Source organism: Entelurus aequoreus, linkage group LG10 (assembly GCF_033978785.1).
Source record: "Entelurus aequoreus isolate RoL-2023_Sb linkage group LG10, RoL_Eaeq_v1.1, whole genome shotgun sequence".
In the NCBI taxonomy this organism is placed as follows: Eukaryota; Metazoa; Chordata; class Actinopteri; order Syngnathiformes; family Syngnathidae; genus Entelurus; species Entelurus aequoreus.
The window spans coordinates 79,399,316-79,421,212 of NC_084740.1; the positions used below are offsets into that span (position 1 = coordinate 79,399,316).

A 21,897-nucleotide genomic window follows, 5' to 3' on the forward strand; every position below is an offset into this window, starting at 1 on the left:
AGCTGGTCTCGCTTTGCCCGACATTTTTAATTCTAAGAGAGACAAAACTCAAATAGAATTTGAAAATCCAAGAAAATATTTTAAAGACTTGGTCTTCACTTGTTTAAATAAATTCATGAATTTTTTTACTTTGCTTCTTCTAACTTTCAGAAAGACAATTTTAGAGAAAAAATACAACCTTAAAAATGATTTTAGGATTTTTAAACACATATACCTTTTTACCTTTTAAATTCCTTCCTCTTCTTTCCTGACAATTTAAATCAATGTTCAGTAATTTTTTTTTTTTTATTGTAAAGAATAATAAATACATTTTAATTTAATTCTTCATTTTAGCTTCTGTTTTTTCGACGAAGAATATTTGTGAAATATTTCTTCAAACTTATTATGACTAAAATTTAAAAAAATGATTCTGGCAAATCTAGAAAATCTGTAGAAGCAAATTTAAATCTTATTTCAAAGTCTTTTGAATTTCTTTTAAAATTTTTGTTCTGGAAAATCTAGAAGAAATAATTATTTGTCTTTGTTAGAAATATAGCTTGGTCCAATTTGTTATATATTCTAACAAAGTGCAGATTGGATTTTAACCTATTTAAAACATGTCATCAAAATTCTAAAATTAATCTTAATCAGGAAAAATTACTAATTAATAAATTATTTTTTTTATTTTTTCAAAAAGATTCGAATTAGCTAATTTTTCTCTTCTTTTTTTCGGTTGACTTTTGAATTTTAAAGAGTCGAAATTGAAGATAAACTATGCTTCAAAATTGAATTGTCATTTTTTTCGTGTTTTCTCCTCTTTTAAACCGTTCAATTAAGTGTACATATCATTAATTATTAATAATAACATAGAGTTAAAGGTAAATTGAGCAAATTGGCTATTTCTGGCAATTTATTGAAGTGTGTATCAAACTGGTAGCCCTTCGCATTAATCACTACCCAAGAAGTAGCTCTTGCTTTCAAAAAGGTTGGTGACCCCTGGTCTAGACCAAAAATCACTTCATATTCTCTACTGCTCACTAGTGTTACATATCTGACTTATTGTGTAGAAATATGGGGAAATAACTACAAAAGTACACTTCTTTTTATTAACGGTGTTACAAGAAAGATTAGTTAGAATAATACATCATGTTGGATATAGAGAACATACAAACCCTTTATTTATTGAATCGAAAATACTGAAAATCCACGACGTAGTGAATTTACAAACAGCTAAAATTATACACAAAGCAAACTATAACCTGCTAGCCAACAATATACAACAATTCTTCTCAACAAAAGAGGAGAAATATAATCTTGGAGAAAAATGTAATTCAAAACATGGGACCCATTACCTCCCTGCTTGGCACTCAGCATCAAGGCTTGGAATTGGGGGTTAAATCACCAAAAAATGATTCCTGGGCGTGGCCACCGCTGCTGCTCACTGCTTAAAGTTCGCAACTTTTGGTCGCTGATAAAAAAAAGCCTTGCCTGTACCGGAAGTAGCGTGACATCACAGGTTGAAAGGCTCCTCACATTTCCCCATTGTTTACACCAGCAGCGAGAGCGATTCGGACCGAGACAGCGACGATTACCCCATTAATTTGAGCCAGGATGAAAGATTTGTGGATGAGGAACGTGAGAGTGAAGGACTAGAGTGCAGTGCAAGACATATCTTTTTTCGCTCTGACCGTAACTTAGGTACAAGGGCTCATTGGATTCCACACTCTCTCCTTTTTCTACTGTGGTTCACAGATTTGTATTTTAAACCACCTGGGATACTATATCCTCTTGAAAATGAGAGTCGAGAACGCAAAATGGACATTCACAGTGACTTTTATCTCCACGACAATACATCGGCGAAGCTCTTTAGCTACTGGGCTAACGTGGTAGCATCGGGCTCAAATGCAGATAGAAACAAAACAAATAAACCCCTGACTGGAAGGATAGACAGAAGATCAACAATACTATTAAACCATGGACATGTAACTACACGGTTAATAATTCCCAGCCTGGCAAAGCTTAACAATGCTGTTGCTAACGACGCCATTGAAGCTAACTTAGTAACGGGACCTCACAGAGCTATGCTAAAAACATTAGCGCTCCGCCTACGCCAGCCAGCCCTCACCTGCTCATCAATACCCGTGCTCACCTGCATTCCGGCGATCGACGGAAGGATGAAGGACTTCACCACGATCATCCGTGCGGTCGGCGGCTAGCGTCAGCTAGCGCGTCTGCTATCCGAGTCAAAGTCTTCCTGGTTGTGTTGCTGTAGTCCGCCACTACCTACAGCTTTCTTCTTTGCAGTCTTCATTGTTCATTAAACAAATTGCAAAAGATTCACCAACACAGATGTCCAGAATACTGTGGAATTTTGAGATGAAAACAGAGCTTTTTTGTATTGTATTCAATGGGGTACCGATACTTCTGTTACGTCATCATCCAAAGACGTTTTCAACCGGAAGTTTAGCGGGAAATTTGAAATGTCACTTTATAAGTTAACCCGGCCGTATTGGCATGTGTTGCAATGTTAAGATTTCATCATTGATATATAAACTATCAGACTGCGTGGTCGCTAGTAGTGGCTTTCAGTAGGCCTTTAACTTTAACTTACCCAAAAAAGATTATTTGATCAGAACATTTCCCCACAGTTGACGGCTCGCTAATCCCTACAAGTGTTACTAAACATCATTAAAAAGGCGTCAATTAAATATATTTGACATGAGTGTGAAAGCTTGTCTCTCAGCATTTTACACAATCGTGAGATCTTTCCAAAAAACTTCAAAGGGAGGCAGTTCTGTCCTTCATGTCTGCGCCTGCTGGCGGCTTACTTGCTTGTCTAGTACTCCAATTTCCAGCCTTGATCGAGAGTAAAGGCGAGGAAAGGGCTTTGCGTTCATTAGCATATTTGATAAGAGGGAAATGTTTGTAATGTTTCCTTTTTGTGTTTGTGTCTGTGTTCCTTGTGAAGACAAATCACAAAGCCAGACTGTTTGAAGTTCTCTGGTGTTTATAATTAGATTCAGCAGTTTTTCCCCCGTTAACGCCCGTGTGCACGCCCTGCTTCTCTCCAGGACGTTTGCGAGGAAATCCGCCAACTCGCACCCAAGGCCGACCTCCATCACGACGGCGTGGTGTTCGGCTCCGACGACTTCTGCGCAAGCATAGGTAGCTATTACGCCCCTTTGTTAACCACAGGTGTGCTCTTTTACTCTTGCAGCTTTGGTGGACACCTGGTGAAATGTTGTCATGCGCAAATGACGACAATGGCGGCTTGATCGGAGACTTCCATTATATTCATGTTGTATTTCTTAGGGGTGTACACTGGTAGTCACAGTGTACAAGTCTTATCCACCTAAATAACATTTATCACTAATACAAATAGACGGAGTAGATATTGAAAGGGTAAAAGTAAACATATTTTTAAGTATTATAATTAGAGATGTCCGATAATGACTTTTTTGCCGATATTGTCCAACTCTTAATTACCGATTCCGATATCAACCGATACCGATATATACAGTGGTGGAATTAACACATTATTATAAATAGACGGAGTAGATATTGAAAGGGTAAAAGTAAACATATTTTTAAGTATTATAAATAGAGATGTCCGATATTGGCTTTTTTGCCGATATTGTCCAACTCTTAATTACCGATTCCGATATCAACCGGAATACAGTGGTGGAATGAACACATTATTATAAATAGACGGAGTAGATATTGAAAGGGTAAAAGTAAACATATTTTTAAGTATTATAATTAGAGATGTCCGATATTGGCTTTTTTGCCGATATTGTCCAACTCTTAATTACCGATTCCGATATCAACCGATACCGATATATACAGTGGTGGAATTAACACAGTATTATAAATAGACGGAGTAGATATTGAAAGGGTAAAAGTAAACATATTTTTAAGTGTTATAATTAGAGATGTCCGATAATGGCTTTTTTACCGATATTGTCCAACTCTTAATTACCGATTCCGATATCAACCGATACCGATATATACATATATATATATATATATATATATATATATATATATATATATATATATATATATATATATATATACGGCCGATAATATCGGCAGACCGATATTATCGGCCGATAAATGCGTTAAAATGTAATATCTGAAATTATCGGTATCGGTTTTTTTATTATCAGTATCGTTTGTTTTTTGTTGTTGTTTTTTTTTAAATTAAATCCACATAAAAAACACAAGATACACTTACAATTAGTGCACCAACCCAAAAAACCTCCCTCCCCCATTTACACTCATTCACACAAAAGGGTTGTCTCTTTCTGTTATTAATATTCTGCTTCCTACATTATATATCAATATATATCAATACAGTCTGCAAGGGATACAGTCCGTAAGCACACATGATTGTGCGTGCTGCTGCTCCACTAATAGTACTAACCTTTAACAGTTAATTTTACAAATTTCCATTAATTACTAGTTTCTATGTAACTGTTTTTATATTGTTTTACTTTCTTTTTTATTCAAGAAATTTTTTTAAATTAATTTATCTTATTTTATTTGATTCATTTTTTAAAAAAAGTACCTTATCTTCACCATACCTGGTTGTCCAAATTAGTCATAATAATGTGTTAATTCCACGACTGTATATATCGGTTGATATCGGTATCTGTAATTAAAGAGTTGGACAATATCGGCATATCGGACATCGGCAAAAAGCCATTATCGGACATCCCCAGTTGATTTATTTTGGAAAACCTTGTTACATTGTTTAATGCATCCAGCTTGGCATCACATCAAAATGAGGCATAATAATGTGTTCATTCCACGACTGGTTGATATCGGAATCGGTAATTAAGAGTTGGACAATATCGGAATATCTGCAAAAAAGCCATTATCGGACATCTCTAATATAAACCGTTTGCTTGCCTAACAGAATTGCTATTGTGACATTTAGTGGACACATTTAGAACAGGAATTTATTTTGTTAAAAAAAAAAGCAGCTAATTTAGCAGCTGGTGTAGAAAGTGTAGTTTGAGTTGAGAATGTAGTTTTGATTGAAAAGATGTTGATGTACCAACGTGCGTATTATTGTGCCTGTAGTTTGCAGTGGTGCAGAACTATTGTTGTTGTGTACAGAGAGTGTACTATAAGCTAAATCAATGCTCACAGTCCGGAAGGCAAAGATGAAAAGCACCCCAGTGTGAGAGCAGCATTTGTTAGCAGCGATACAGTATATGTTCCTGACTTCCTCACTCATCGCCCCACGCTGTCCCCACTTCCTGTGCGCCCCCACTTTGCCTTCCTTTCACATTAGCGCAGCACTCCTCTCGCGTCTCCACACGTGACCCGCATGCTGTGTGTGTTTACGTTGAAAAAGGCGCCACGCGGACCCCGGACGCCAAGGAGCTGCTCTACGCCAGGCAGAAAGTGGTCGCCACCGCCAAGGCGTTCGGGCTGCAGGCTATCGACCTGGTGGACATCGACTACAAGGACGTGGAGAGGCTGAGACAGCAGGCCCGAGAAGGGGCCCTCATGGGCTTCACAGGTAAAAGTCCTTCTGTGGACGTTTTAAGCAACTTCTAAGATTGGGGGTAAACTAACAAGTTTAATATTACCGTATTTTTCGGAGTATAAGTCGCTCCGGAGTATAAGTCGCACCGGCCGAAAATGCATAATAAAGAAGGAAAAAAAACATATATAAGTCGCATTTTCACATATTCACCATTAATTAGTTGCTTATTAACATGTAAATTAGTAACATATTGAAGTCGCATTTTCACATATTCACCATTAATTAGTTGCTTATTAACATGTAAATTAGTAACATATTGGCTCTTAACTAGTCATTATTAAGTACTTATTAATGCCTTATTCGGCATGGCCTTATTATAACCCTAACCCTCTAACCCAGGGGTGTCCAAAGTGCGGCCCGGGGGCCATTTGCGGCCCGCAGCTAATTGTTTAGCGGCCCGCCACACATTCTGCAAAAAATGCAAAATTGATAATATTGCAAAAATAAAAATAAAAACATTTTAAAAAAGTGGAATGAGGTGAAATCTAACAAGAAAAAGTTGCAATGTTGACACAAAGCTGCCATGCAGGCTGTTTTTTTTTTCTTTTGTCTTTGTTTATTTTTCTTTTTTTTGCCATTGCTAAAAAAAAAAAAAAAAAAAAAGACTAAAAATCTATGTTATAATTAATTATTCCTTATTAAAATGTTTTATGTGGAAAAAATATTGCATATATTGTGTGGTTGCCATAAGAAAAAACATCAAAGTTTTCTTTGACAAAAGAGCATAATACAAGCAAAATAATCGTTCAAACGTAAAATGGACAGATATATCTGAAGTTGATCTCGTAATTTAAGTGTTAAAAGTTTAAAAAAAAAACTAATAAAAATGTATCACTTTAAGAGTGGGGGACCTTTTGGATCCCAAATATATTTAGTAGGATTTTATTTAACATTTCACTGTGATTACTCAAAAATATTAAAGAATTAAAATCAATGGTGTCCTGCATTATTGATCTTTTAGAACTATAATTACTAAATACTGCATATTTCAGTTTTACTATAAAAAACAAAGTTGTCTTTGACAGAAAAGGCATAAAACCTTTTTTTTTATTTTATTTTTTTACTTTATATCAACCTGAAGTTGATATGGAGATTTACTGTAAGCGTTAAATAAAAAATAATAATAATTTGACTTATTTTTAACATTTTAATGACTGAGACCCTTTATGGTCCCTGGGAGACCTAAAGGTTAAAAAAAAAAAATCCATATATTTTGTTAAGGTTTCAAAATGAAAAATATCAAAATGGCCCCCGCATGCTTACATTTTTCCGTGTGAGGCCCTCAGTGGAAAAAGTTTGGACACCCCTGCTCTAACCCTAAACCTAACCCTAACCAAATAACTCTAAATTAAGTATTTGTTACTTAGAATATGTTCCCCATACTAAAGTGTTACCAAAAACATATAACTTTGTCTTGAATTTGGAAAAAACCAACATTTTATTTTTCACTAAAGAAGGGTTGGATGAATGCGCATATGAAAGTGGTGGGGTTCGGTACCTCCAACAAGGTTAAGAACCACTGGGTTAGAGGGTTAGGGCCAGGGTTAGAGGGTTAGGGTTATAATAAGGCCATGCCGAATAAGACATTAATAAGTACTTAATAATGACTAGTTAAGAGCCAATATGTTACTAATTTACATGTTAATAAGCAACTAATTAATGGTGAATATGTTCCCCATACTAAAGTTTTACCATGTTTTATTACTGGTGCACAAAATGAAGCGTGCATGAGGGGGGGATTTATTTTTATTTTTATTTTTATTTTTTTCCATAAAGAAATACAATCATGTGTGCTTACAGACTGTATCCCTGCAGACTGTATTGATTTATATTCATATATAATGTATATATTGTGTTTTTATGTTGATTTAATTTTTAAAAAAAAATAAATAAAAAAAATTATTTTTTTAAAATTTCTTGCGCGGCCCGGTACCAATCGGGCCCGGTGGTTGGGGACCACTGTCTTAAACGACTAATTATTTAGCCTAAGCCTTGTTTCGGCCACACTAAATCAGCGTTTAAGGTCCCCCTTCCTCGGACAATTTTTTACACGGCTAAGTGCGCCCTCTAATCTCCAGCTCTTAGTTTTGTATGGACTCATTGATCGTTTACAAACTGAGTTCGGAGAGGAAGTGACGCCAGAAAGACCGCGCCCCACACAGGAAATGACGTCAGAAAGATGGAGGCTAGTCATCCAGACATGCCCATGTGGAAATCCCACATGAATACATTAAGAGAAGCAAACGCGCGATTGCAGCTATTTGGGATACAACACATCTCAGACGGCAACATAGACGGTTGAGCGACGGTTTTGGATAAGGCCTGGAAGAACAGCACCCTGGTGGGATATGTTTGTCAAGGAGTGTGTTGTGCCATACACTGCAAAAAGTCAGTGTTGAAAAACAAGAAGAAAAAAATACAAAAATGAGGGGTATTTTATTTGAACTAAGCAAAATTATCTGCCAATAGAACAAGAAAATTCGGCTTGGCAAGACTTTCCAAAACAAGTCAAATTAGCTAACCCCAATGAACCCAAAAGTAGCTTAAAAGAAGTATATTCTCACTAATAACAACTGTGCTACTATATGAGTACGTATTTTCTATTGTTTGATTGAAAATAAAACAGCAAAGTCCATTTGGCTGTCATCTGTTTTAATTATGAGACACAATTGTGTCAAAGTCATGAAATATCTTACTGAGATCATTTAGGACCAAAACCCTTAAAGGCCTACTGAAAGCCACTACTAGCGACCACGCAGTCTGATAGTTTATATATCAATGATGAAATCTTAACATTGCAACACATGCCAATACAGCCGGGTTAACTTATAAAGTGACATTTTAAATTTCCCGGGAAACTTCCGGTTGAAAACGTCTATGTATGATGACGTATGCGCGTGACCTCGATGGTTGAAACGGAAGTATTCGGACACATTGAATCCAATACAAAACGCTCTGTTTTCATCGCAAAATTCCACAGTATTCTGGACATCTGTGTTGGTGAATCTTTTGCAATTTGTTTAATGAACAATGGAGACTGCAAAGAAGAAAGCTGTAGGTGGGAAGCGGTGTATTAGCAGCTGGCTGCAGCAACACAACCAGGAGGACTTTGAGTTGGATAGCAGACGCGCTACCGTGAGTACAGCTTTGGCTTCCACACATTTGATCGCTTGCCCGTACGTGCGTGTCGCTATGTGCATGTCACGTACGTAACTTTAGGGAAATATATGTTTCTTTCCGACTCTGATGGCGGCCGGGGTGTCGTCGAAAGCTACAACGCCCGCCGCCGCCGTCCCGTAGCTAAGTTAGCTTCAATGGCGTCGTTAGCAACAGCATTGTTAAGCTTCGCCAAGCTCGAAATTATTAACCGTGTATTTACACGTCCATGGTTTAATAGTATTGTTGATCTTCTGTCTATCCTTCCAGTCAGGGGTTTATTTATTTTGTTTCTATATGCAGTTAAAGCACGATGCTATCACGTTAGCTCATAGCTAAAGAGCTTCGCCGATGTATTGTCGTGGAGATAAAAGTCACTGTGAATGTCCATTTCGCGTTCTCGACTCTCATTTTCAAGAGGATATAGTATCCCAGGTGGTTTAAAATACAAATCCGTGATCCACAATAGAAAAAGGAGAGAGTGTGGAATCCAATGAGCCAGCTTGTACCTAAGTTACGGTCAGAGCGAAAAAAGATACGTCCTGCACTGCACTCTAGTCCTTCACTCTCACGTTCCTCATCCACGAATCTTTCATCCTGGCTCAAATTAATGGGGTAATCGTCGCTTTCTCGGTCCGAATCGCTCTCGCTGCTGGTGTAAACAACGGGGAAATGTGAGAAGCCTTTCAACCTGTGACGTCACGCTACTTCCGGTACAGGCAAGGCTTTTTTTTTTTTATCAGCGACCAAAAGTTGCGAACTTTATCGTCGATTTTCTCTACTAAATCCTTTCAGCAAAAATATGGCAATATCGCGAAATGATCAAGTATGACACATAGAATGGATCTGCTATCCCCGTTTAAATAAACAATTTCATTTCAGTAGGCCTTTAAAACAAGTAAAACACTCTAACATAAAATCTGCTTAGTGAGAAGAATGATCTTATCAGACAGAAAATAAGCAAATATCACCCTTATTTGACATATTTCATCTTACTTAGATTTCAGTTTTTGCAGTGCACTTACCCGTGTAAAAATGTGTCCAAGGAGGGGGACCTTAAACGCTGATATAGTGAGGCTTAGGCTAAATAATTATTTGTTAAGGGTTATCCGGCTTAGTGTAGACATGGCTTTAGTGTAGACGGGGCCTCAATAGCACACTTCTGTGGTTTTTTTATAACAACAAAGTGTGGCCGTTAAACGCTCAGACATTTCCATGCATGAAAAATGCAGGTGTGATTAAAGTGAGCCATCAGGCAAGACTTTTACCAGCGCTTCCTGTCACCAAGCAACAAACTCCACTTCATGTGTAAGTGTGTGTGTGTGTGTGCTCATGCACCACAACACACCACACACTGCAAAAAGTGAAATCTAAATAAGATGAAATATGTCAAATAAGGGTGATATTTGCTTATTTTCTGTCTGATAAGATCATTCTTCTCACTAAGCAGATTTTATGTTAGAGTGTTTTAAGTGTTTTGGTCCTAAATGATGTCAGTAAGATATTACAGCTTGTTGCTGAGATTTGATGAGCTATATTGAGTAAAACATGCTTGAAACTAGAATATCAACTGTTGTGTCATCAACACTCACAAGTAGAAAACTACTTTTTTAAAGTCATCATTTCTTATTTCAAGCATGAAATAAAAAAATCATGACTTTGACACAATTGTGTCTCATAATTAAAACAGATGACAGCCAAATGGACTTTGCTGTTTTATTTCCAATGAAACAATAGAAAACACATACTCATATAGTAGTACAGTTGGCACAGTACAGTAAACTGACACTTAATATTTAAACATTTAACATGGGACATTTCTAACAATTTTGAACAGAAATAGTTCATGCACATTCAGATGAATTCTTCAAAATTACAATTAAATATTTTTTGGCCGGGGGCCGGGGCTGTATATATGCGCACTAATTGACTGAAAGAGCACGCACTTGGTGCGATGATGTCATGTTATCCATGGAAAAATGCATTTTTAGACAATATGATTTGCCTGAGCGTTGCCTTTTTGCCTTTCCATTAAGAACAATAAACTAGTTTTTAGTATAAGTTTGCTGGTTTCAAGAAATGTAATGCCGAGCGCATATCATTATGTCAAGATAATGGCACTAGCATTTACTTCATTTAAGAATATTTTTCAACATATTGAGCAAAAGGTCTTTTTTTTTCTACCAAGAAAAGTGCACTTGTTATTAGTGAGAATATACTTATTTTAAGCTATTTTTAGGTTCATTGAAGTTAGCTAATTTTACTTGTTTTGGAAAGTCTTGACAAGCCAAATGTTCTTGTTCTATTGGCAGATCATTTTGCTTAGCTCAAGTAAAATGCCCCTAATTTTTTAATTTTTTTTTATTGTTTTTGAACACTGACTTTTTTTTTTTAAGTAATAATTTCTTATTTCAAGCATTAAAAAAAAAATCATGACTTTGACACAATTGTGTCTCATAATTAAAACAGATGACAGCCAAATGGACTTTGCTGTTTTATTTCCAATGAAACAATAGAAAACACGTACTCATATAGTAGTACAGTTGGCACAGTACAGTAAACTGACAGTTAATATTTAAACATTTCACATGTGACATTTCTAACAATTTTGAACAGAAATAGTTCATGCACATTCAGGTAAATTCTTCAAAATTACAATTAAAATTTTTTTGGCCGGGGCCGGGCTGTATATATGCACACTAATTGACTGAAAGAGCACGCACTTGGCGCGATGATGTCATGTTATCCATGGAAAAATGCATTTTTAGACAATATGATTTGCCTGAGCGTTGCCTTTTTGCCTTTCCATTAAGAACAATAAATGAGTTTTTAGTATAAGTTTGCTGGTTTCAAGAAATGTAATGCCGAGCGCATATCATTATGTCAAGATAATGGCACTAGCATTTACTTCATTTAAGAATATTTTTCAACATATTGAGCAAAAAGGTCTCTTTTTTTCTACCAAGAAAAGTGCACTTGTTATTAGTGAGAATATACTTATTTTAAGCTATTTTTGGGTTCATTGAGGTTAGCTAATTTTACTTGTTTTGGAAAGTCTTGACAAGCCAAATGTTCTTGTTCTATTGGCAGATAATTTTGCTTAGTTCAAATAAAATTCCCCTATTTTTGTATTTTTTTTTTCTTCTTTTTGAACACTGACTTTTTGCAGTGCACACAACTTCAGTCTTGTAAAATTACTTAGTCTTCTATCACTCTTAGGTCATATATTTCCAGTACTTGTTGGTACCTCATAGTGAAGCTCGGGAGGCCAGTGAAAATGTTTTATGCTGGAGTGTGCACAGTTTATTAAAAAGAAGGCAGTTCTACTATTTAGAAGTAAAATTGTGTAAAATTGCAAGCGACAACCGGAGCGCAAAATGCATGCATTTATTCAAGAAGGAGTTTATGTTAGGTTGCCAGATTTAAGACATTGTGGCGACAGCACAGACAAGGGTGGGGGGGGTTTGGGTACTCAGGTGCCCTCAGTTACACACCTCCTCCCCAAAAATGCATCATGCATGCCCGGCGGCCAATCGCGAGCTGCCATGTGTTGCCGCCACCTCATTGGACGGCGGCTATTTGGCAAAGTGCTGCCAGGCAGGCGAGTGACGGGCAGGGTTCACAGGCAAGGACGGAGGTGACACGTGGGTCTCTTAAAAAGCAGAGGATGTTGTCAGAACATTTTCAAGAGGCTCGGCACCCGGAACATGAATGCTTAGCCGAAAATAACTTAAGCAGGCGTATAAATCCAATTCCTTACCAACACCATTTTCCTGTGGTGGCTTGCAAGGCGCCAAGATCAATTACCGCTCAGGTACAAGCATTATTGCTGAAGGGCTGCCGTCAACTTCTCATTTTACACATTGCTTTTGTGAGCCACTAATCTTCATGTCTGAATATGCACCAATATGTCGTACTGGAGGGGGTGTTGGATCAGAATATCCCCGCAGTAGGATGTCCAGTGCACTGCAAAAAGTCAGAGTTCAAAAACAAGAAAAAAAAAGAAAAAAAAATGAGGGGTATTTTATTTGAACTAAGCAAAATTATCTGCCAATAGAACAAGAAAATGTGGCCTGTCAAGACTTTCCAAAACAAGTAAAATTAGCTAACTTCAATGAACCCAAAAATAGCTTAAAATAAGTATATTCTCACTAATAACAAGTGCACTTTTCTTGGTAGAAAAAAAAAAGACCTTTTTGCTCAATATGTTGAAAAATATTCTTAAATGAAGTAAATGCTAGTGCCATTATCTTGACATAATGATATGCGCTCGGCATTACATTTCTTGAAACCAGCAAACTTATACTAAAAACTCATTTATTGTTCTTAATGGAAAGGCAAAAAGGCAACGCTCAGGCAAATCATATTGTCTAAAAATGCATTTTTCCATGGATAACATGACATCATCGCGCCAAGTGCGTGCTCTTTCAGTCAATTAGTGCGCATATATACAGCCCGGCACCCGGCCAAAAAAACTGTTAGAAATGTTAAATGTTTAAATATTAACTGTCAGTTTACTGTACTGTGCCAACTGTACTACTATATGAGTACGTGTTTTCTATTGTTTCATTGAAAATAAAACAGCAAAGTCCATTTGGCTGTCATCTGTTTTAATTATGAGACACAATTGTGTCAAAGTCATGATTTTTTTTATTTCATCCTTGAAATAAGAAATGATGACTTTAGAAAAGTAGTTTTCTACTTGTGAGTGTTGATGACACAACAGTTGATATTCTAGTTTCAAGCATGTTTTACTCAATATAGCTCATCAAATCTCAGCAACAAGCTGTAATATCTTACTGACATCATTTAGGACCAAAACACTTAAAACAAGTAAAACACTCTAACATAAAATCTGCTTAGTGAGAAGAATTATCTTATCAGACAGAAAATAAGCAAATATCACCCTTATTTGAGGTATTTCATCTTACTTAGATTTCACTTTTTGCAGTGTATTTGGTGACAAAAGTTATAAGAATGCTGTCGTAGTATTGTAGTTGTATGACAAAAGGCATAATGGTCTACTTGTAGGATTATGGAGTTGTGGTAATACAAGAAAATAGTTAGAAAACAATTATAGTTTGATGACTAAAAGTCGTAGTTTTGCTGTAGTCAAGTTGACATATTATTAGTAATAATTGGTCAGAGTGAAAAAGTGCACTTTTTCAAAATAGTTGTATCATTATTAGCAAAATGTTGTCATTTTATTACACAAACATTTTAGAGAAATGCAAGAGAAGTCTGCTTTCAAGGAAAAATTATGTGAACATTTTTAATCGAGATTAAGGCGAGAGTTGAGTTGGATCACCAAAAAAAAAAAAAAATAAAAAAAAAATTGAATTGAAGTTGTAGAATGATGTGTAAAAATTATAATTTTTGCAGGAATAAAGTCATAAGTTTAACCCTTTATATTTTTTGCGGATAATTGTAGTATTTTTAGGTCAATTCCACAAGAACAAAGTCATAATTTTATGACACAAATATGTAATGTAAAGTTGTAATTATGGATGTCCGATAATGGCTTTTTGCCGATATCCGATATTCCGATATTGTCCAACTCTTTAATTACCGATACCGATATCAACCGATACCGATATCAACCGATATATGCAGTCGTGGAATTAACACATTATTATGCCTAATTTGGACAACCAGGTATGGTGAAGATAAGGTACTTTTTAAAAAATTAGTAAAATAAGATAAATAAATTAAAAACATTTTCTTGAATAAAAAAGGAAGTAAAACAATATAAAAACAGTTACATAGAAACTAGTAATGAATGAAAATGAGTAAAATGAAGTGTTAAAGGTTAGTACTATTAGTGGAGCAGCAGCACGCACAATCATGTGTGCTTACGGACTGTATCCCTTGCAGACTGTATTGATATATATTGATATATAATGTAGGAAGCAGAATATTAATAACAGAAAGAAACAACCCTTTTGTGTGAATGAGTGTAAATGGGGGAGGGAGGTTTTTTGGCTTGGTGCACTAATTGTAAGTGTATCTTGTGTTTTTTATGTGGATTTAATATTTAAAAAATAAATAAATAAATAAATAAAAAACGTTACCGATAATAAAAAAAACTGATACCGATAATTTCCGATATTACATTTTAACGCTTATGTTGATTTAATATAAAAAAAATTATAAAAAATTAAAAAAAATTTAAAAAAATGATACCGATGATAAAAAAAAAAACGATACCGATAATTTCCGATATTACATTTTAATGCATATATCAGCCGATAAGATCGGCAGGCCGATATTATCGTACATCTCTAGTTGATGTTTGTTGATTTGATCTCTAGTTGATGTTTGTTGATTATCTATTTTTATGTTGATTTAATATAAAAAAAAAAAATAAAAAAAAAACGATACCGATAATAAAAAAAAAACGATACCGATAATTTCCGATATTACATTTTAACGCATATATCGGCCGATAATATCGGCAGGCCGATATTATCGGACATCTCTAGTTGTAATAAATGAAAAATTAAGTACCGTATTTTTCGGATTATAAATCGCAGTTTTTTTTCATAGCGATTATTACTCTGGAGCGATTTTTTTTTCCTTCTTTATTATGCATTTTCGGCCGGTGCGACTTATACTCCGGAGCGACTTACACTCCGAAAAATACGGTAATCAAAAATTCCTTTTTGTAAAATTCCTACAAAGGAATTATTGTAAAAGTGAAATAATGTTGATTGATTGATTGATTGAGACTTTTATTAGTAGGTTGCACAGTGAAGTACATATTCCGTACAATTGACCACTAAATGGTAACACCCGAATAAGTTTTTCAACTTGTTTAAGTTGTTTATTTCCCCCATCGTGACCTTTCTTAGTGGTAGTGAGGGACTCCTCTGCTGGCCAACAAGTGTGTGTGGTTACAGTCCCTCGGCACACACACACACACACACACACACACACACACACACACACACACACACACACACACACACACACACTCAGGCTTTTAATGCACTTGTCCTCACATCCATGCAAACATGAGATGAGTGTTTTTAAAATAAATGTCTGGTAGCGCACAAAGGCGTTGACGGGTTGCAGCCTAATTAATGATGTCAGTAGACGTTCAACAGCCTGGAACGGCGGTGTGTGTGTGTGTGTGTGTCTTTGTGTACAGTACGTAAGTGTGTATTTGTGGGGGTTAACCGGGGTGAGAGCAGCTTGAATGGGGGGAGTGGGCTCCTCCTCTCCTCCTCCTCCTTTTCAGCACCCTCTCCGGTTTGCCTCCATGGGCTCGGCCCACCTTTTAAGCGTTTTCTGCAGCCGTCGTAGCCGCCAGACATTTTCATAACCGCCGTAAGTTATCACGACAAGTCTGATCTGCCAATCTACACGAGATTATGTCTGCCATATTTAACTGGGAGGACGTTTTCTTTGGGGAGGGGGGTGTGCGTGGTAAATACTGATTAAGGATTATGGCGAGTTTTGGCATTTCTGACCTTAGGTACATTTTATATCAAATCCTAACATAGGTATCATTTAAAGTGCATAAAGTAACCACAAATAGCACCGTTTCCTTTGCCAGTAGCTCCAATACAAATAATCATTTCCACCTTAACAAATGTCATAATTTGTCAGTTTTAGAGGAGAATTATTGATGTAAAAATACGATTGTTGTTGCCATGCGCAATAACTCGGTCCACATATAGCTCGGTTATTCATTACTAACCATTGTGTTTGCACGAGGCAACATTTCCCATACCACTTCCCATTAGATATGCCTAATTTGAATACTTATTCCAGCAGGAAAACGTGCAAATGTGAAATTCACACTAATGTGGGCCTATTTTCCCTACTTAGTTGCTTGCATTCAGCATCATTTCCTCCGCTTGGTCGAAAGACACAAATGATCTCAAAGAACACCAAATGAATGGCGCTCTGAATGTGTGTGCAGCAGTTCCATTAGAGGGGAAAATCATGTGTGAATTAATGCGACGCCTCATCACACACACACTCGCGCGCGCACACCGTGTAAACACAACAAGTGGTGTTATATTGTCAATAAAAGTTATTTAATAGACATTTGCTCCTGAATGTCATTCCGTTGTTAGATTACAAGTGTCTCAAAGCGTGCGGCAGTGCTTGACACACACACACACACACACACACACACACACACACACACACACACACACACACACACACACACACACACACACACACACACACACACACACACACACACACACACACAAGTTCCCTTGGGCTTGTTGCAAGCCCTCCTCACGCTAGTCAAATATAAACACACACAATTCATGCAGCCTCTATTGGGAGACAAAATATTCTACATGTTTTTATTTGTAACCCACAATTTATTTATTTTTTACCATCTACAATTTTTATAATGAACATTTATGAAAAAAATATAGTGTATTTTTTTCTGCGTTTAGTTAAGCAGGTCATCCACCCGGGCCAGGTCCAATTTTTTTTTTTTAACCATCTACAATTTTTATAATGAACATTTATAAAAAAATATTGAGCATTTTTTTTCTGCATTTAGGTAAGCAGGTCCAATTTTTTTTTTAACCATCTACAATTTTTATAATGACAATTTTTTAAAATATTGTGTATTTTTTTCTGCATTTAGGTAAGCAGGTCATCCTTTTTTTTTTTTACCATCTACAATTTTTATAATGAACATTTTTTAAAATATTGTGTATTTTTTTCTGCATTTAGGTAAGCAGGTCATCCTTTTTTTTTACCATCTACAATTTTTATAATCAACATTTATAAAAAATAGAGTGTATTTTTTTTTCTGCATTTAGGTAAGCAGGTCATCCACCCGGGCCAGGTCCAAATTTTTTTTTTACCATCAACAATTTTTAAAATGAAAGTTTTTTTAAATATTGTGTATTTTTTTTCTGCATTTAGGTAAGCAGGTCATCCACCCGGGCCAGGCCCAATTTTTTTTTTTTACCATCTACAATTTTTATAATGAACATTTGTAAAAAATATAGTGTATTTTTTTTTCTGCATTTAGGTAAGCAGGTCATCCACCCGGGCCAGGTCCAATTTTTTTTTTACCATCTACAATTTTTATAATGACATTTTTTTTAAATATTGTGTATTTTTTTCTGCATTTAGGTAAGCAGGTTATCCTTTTTTTTTTTTTACCATCTACAATTTTTATCATGACAATTTTTTTAAATATTGTGTACTTTTTCTGCATTTAGGTAAGCAGGTCATCCTTTTTTTTACCATCTACAATTTTTATAATGACAATTTTTTAAAATATTGTGTATTTTTTTCTGCATTTAGGTAAGCAGGTCATCCTTTTTTTTTTACCATCTACAATTTTTATAATCAACATTTATAAAAAAAATAGAGTGTATTTTTTTTTCTGCATTTAGGTAAGCAGGTCATCCACCCGGGCCAGGTCCAATTTTTTTTTTACCATCTACAATTTTTATAATGACAATTCTTTTAAATATTGTGTATTTTTTCTGCATTTAGGTAAGCAGGTTATCCTTTTTTTTTTTTTACCATCTACAATTTTTATCATGACAATTTTTTTAAATATTGTGTATTTTTTCTGCATTTAGGTAAGCAGGTCATCCTTTTTTTTACCATCTACAATTTTTATAATGAACATTTTTTAAAATATTGTGTATTTTTTCCTGCATTTAGGTAAGCAGGTCATCCTTTTTTTTTTTACCATTTACAATTTTAATAATGACAATTTTTTATAATATTGTGGGTTTTTTTTCTGCATTTAGGTAAGCAGGTCATCCTTTTTTTTTTTTTTTACCATCTACAATTTTTATAATGACAATTTTTTAAAATATTGTGTATTTTTTTCTGATTTTAGGTAAGCAGGTCATCCTTTTTTTTTTACTATCTACAATTTTTATAATGACAATTTTTAAAAATATTGTGTATTTTTTTCTGCATTTAGGTAAGCAGGTCATCCTTTTTTTTTACCATCTACAATTTTTATAATGACAATTTTTTTAAATATTGTGTAATTTTTTTCTGCATTTATGTAAGCAGGTCATCCTTTTTTTTTTTTTTTTTACCATCTACAATTTTTATAATGCCAATTTTTTTTAAATATTGTGTATTTTTGTGTCTGCATTTAGGCAAGCAGGTCATCCACCCGGGCCAGATCCAGGCTGTGCAGGAGGAGTTCTCTCCCAGCCAGCAGCAGGTCCGGTGGTCCACGGAGATGATTGCTGCGTTCCAGCAGCACCAGAAGGACGGAAAGGTAACGTTTGATAACTCAACAGAGACTTGCATGTGTGTAAGGGAACTTTTAAAGGTAATGGACTCAAATTTGCTGCTCTTGGACTTTTCTTTCTTTTCTTTGTTGGGATGATGTGTCCATAAAGCCACTGAAGCTGCACTCTCATTTAAAGCTCAGTTAGATTCCTAAACGCCGCCGTAATTTCAATGCTCTTCCAAAGCAATTAAAAAGCACCTAAGTGGCACAAATGAAGCATTTCTAAAGACGAGGTGACAATATGGCAAGTGTCCTCTTTTGTGCGTCCCCTGGCACACCTCTGTAGCTCAGTACAATGCCTACTGTACACCCTTGGGTGACTCTCACAGGCAACCTAGGAGCACCAGGGTGAGGATGAGGTAGTGGGGGGAATCCTCAGGCCAATTAAGTGTACAATATTATTGTTCCTAATTTGGTGCATGGTTGGATCCTATGTGTGGAACTCTGTGGGTTATCTGCTGAGGTAATACACAATCTGCACACAACTCTCTTTTCTGCCCACCAGGGCGCCTCTTAGCGAGCGTCGCCTGAGGGACTCCTATATACTCATCCCTCTGTTTGTGTTCATGCATAAGTGTGTGTGTGTGTGTGTGTGTGTGTGTGTGTGTGTGTGTGTGTGTGTGTGTGTGTGTGTGTGTGTGTGTGTGTGTGTGTGTGTGTGTGTGTGTGTGTGTGTGTGTGTGTGTGTGTGTGTGTGTGTGTGTGTGTGTGTGTGTGTGTGTGTGTGTGCAGACTCGAACTACACGGCAAAAAGTCAGTGTTCAAAAACAAGAAAAAATTAAAGCTGCAAGCAGCGTTGGTCGGGTCCGCATTTTGGCAGGTGCTAGTCCTAGGTGTCCCAATACTTTTGTCCAGTGGTAGTCCTGAGTGAGACCTACATAGAGGTTTTTGTTTCGTGTCTCTACGATATTCGTACTGGGTCTTTTTCCTAGGTGTCGCGGCACAGTGGTTGTTTTCTTTGAATGCGCGTAAAATCACAGCAGCGGAGCAACTTTAGTGCTGCGGGTCTTTGAAGGCTCGTAAAATCAAAACGGTAGCACGTATCAAAAAGCCGTACAGAGCTTTTAATCAGAAGGGTTCAATCTCTCTCCTGTAGCAGTTTGAAGCCGAAACAACAAACGCGCTCCGAGGAGATAACGTTTGATGTTTGGTGACCGGTTGTAACAAAAATGTTGTTTTGAAAGAGGAATAGCAAACTTCCTGTTGATTTTTGCTGAAGGATGTCAATCTATGAAATGTAGGTCTAGGTGAGACCTACATAGAGGTATTTGTTTCATGTCTCTAAGACGTTCCTATCGGAAGTTACAAGCAGTTTTGTTTCCTAGGTGCTGCGGCAGTGGAGCAGCATCAGCGCAGCGGGTCTTTGAAGGCTCGTAAAACCAAAAGCGTACTACCTATCTCAACGCCGTAGTCAACTTTTAATCGGAAGGGTTCAATCTCTCTCCTGTAGCAGTTTGAAGCCGAAACGACAAACACGCTCGGAGGAGATAACGTTTGATGTTTGGTGACCGGTTGTAACAAAAATGTTGTCTTGAAGGAGGAATAGCAAACTTCCTGTTGATTTTTGCTGAAGGATGTCAATCTATGAAATGTAGGTCTAGGTGAGACCAACATAGAGGTATTTGTTTCATGTCTCTAAGACGTTCCTACCGGAAGTTACATGCAGTTTTGTCTGTGTTTTCCTCTGAGGAGCAGTTTTGTCTCTGTTTTCTTCAAAAAATTATGTAGAGCACAATTTTGAGTTTTGGGGTTCGTTTTTTTTTTAGATAGCAATTTCCAACTGTCCCGATGTGTGTGAGAAGTTTGGTGAGTTTTGAAGTATGTTAAGGGGGTCAAATTAGAGGTCAAAAAGCAAAAATTAGTGTTTTTAGTCATTTTTAGTCTTGAACGGGGAATTGCCAACTTTTTGTTAATTTTTGCCCGAAGAAATTAATTAATGAAAAGTAGGTCTAAGTAAGACCTACATAGAGCTTTTTGTTTCATGTCTCTAAGACGTTCCTACCGGAAGTTACAAGCAGTTTTGTCTGAGTTTTCCTCTGAGGAGCAGTTTTGTCTCTGTTTTCTTCAAAAATTATGTAGAGCATATTTTTGAGTTTTGGGGTTCGGTTTTTTTTTAGATCGCAATTTCCAACTGTCCCGATGTGTGTGAGAAGTTTGGTGAGTTTTGAAGTATTTTAAGGGGGTCAAATTAGAGGTCAAAAAGCAAAAATGAGTGTTTTTAGTCATTTTTAGTCTTGAACGGGGAATTGCCAACTTCCTGTTAATTTTTGCCCGAAGAAATTCATTAATGAAAAGTAGGTCTAAGTAAGACCTACATAGAGCTTTTTGTTTCATGTCTCTAAGACATTTGTACTGGGAGTTAGAGGCAGTTTTCTTCAAGCAATTGTGATTTTTGGGGTTTGGTTTTTTTACCAAAGAGTTTTGTTCGCGTTTTTTTAAGTGTGCGAAAAATTTGGTGAGTTTTGAAGCATGTTAAGGGGGGCAAAGTAGTCCGCAAAGCTGCGGAATAATAATAATAAAGAATAATAATAAAACCTTACAAATTCAATAGGGTCCTTTCGTCCCATTGCAAAAGGACTCCCTTTGGGATTCCTTTGACAATGGTCCTGTGCGGACCCTAAAAATACAAAAGTTAGGGGTATTTTATTTGAACTAAGCAAAATTATCTGCCAATAGAACAAGAAAATTTGGCTTGTCAAGACTTTCCAAAACAAGTAAAATGAGCTAACCTCAATGAACCCCAAAAATAGCTTAAAATAAGTATATTCTCACTAATAACAAGTGCACTTTTCTTGGTAGAAAAAAAAGGAGACCTTTTTGCTCAATATGTTGAAAAATATTCTAAAATTAAGTAAATGTTAGCGCCATTATCTTGACATAATGATATGCGCTCCAAAAAAAAAATGTATTGTAATTTTGAAGAATTTATCTGAATGTGCATGAACTATTC

General features: G+C 36.1%; 1 protein-coding gene across 2 annotated transcripts in view; it reads left to right on the forward strand.

Moving 5' to 3' along the window:
* The window catches only part of clybl (citrate lyase beta like), a 159,857-nt gene that overhangs the window by 130,412 nt on the left and 7,548 nt on the right, over window positions 1–21,897 (forward strand). For both annotated transcript variants that reach the window (XM_062059757.1, XM_062059758.1), the window contains 3 exons: window positions 3,051–3,144; window positions 5,345–5,512; window positions 18,808–18,932. In XM_062059757.1, coding sequence (XP_061915741.1) covers window positions 3,051–3,144; window positions 5,345–5,512; window positions 18,808–18,932 — 387 coding nt within the window. The remainder of the gene's footprint in view (window positions 1–3,050; window positions 3,145–5,344; window positions 5,513–18,807; window positions 18,933–21,897) is intronic.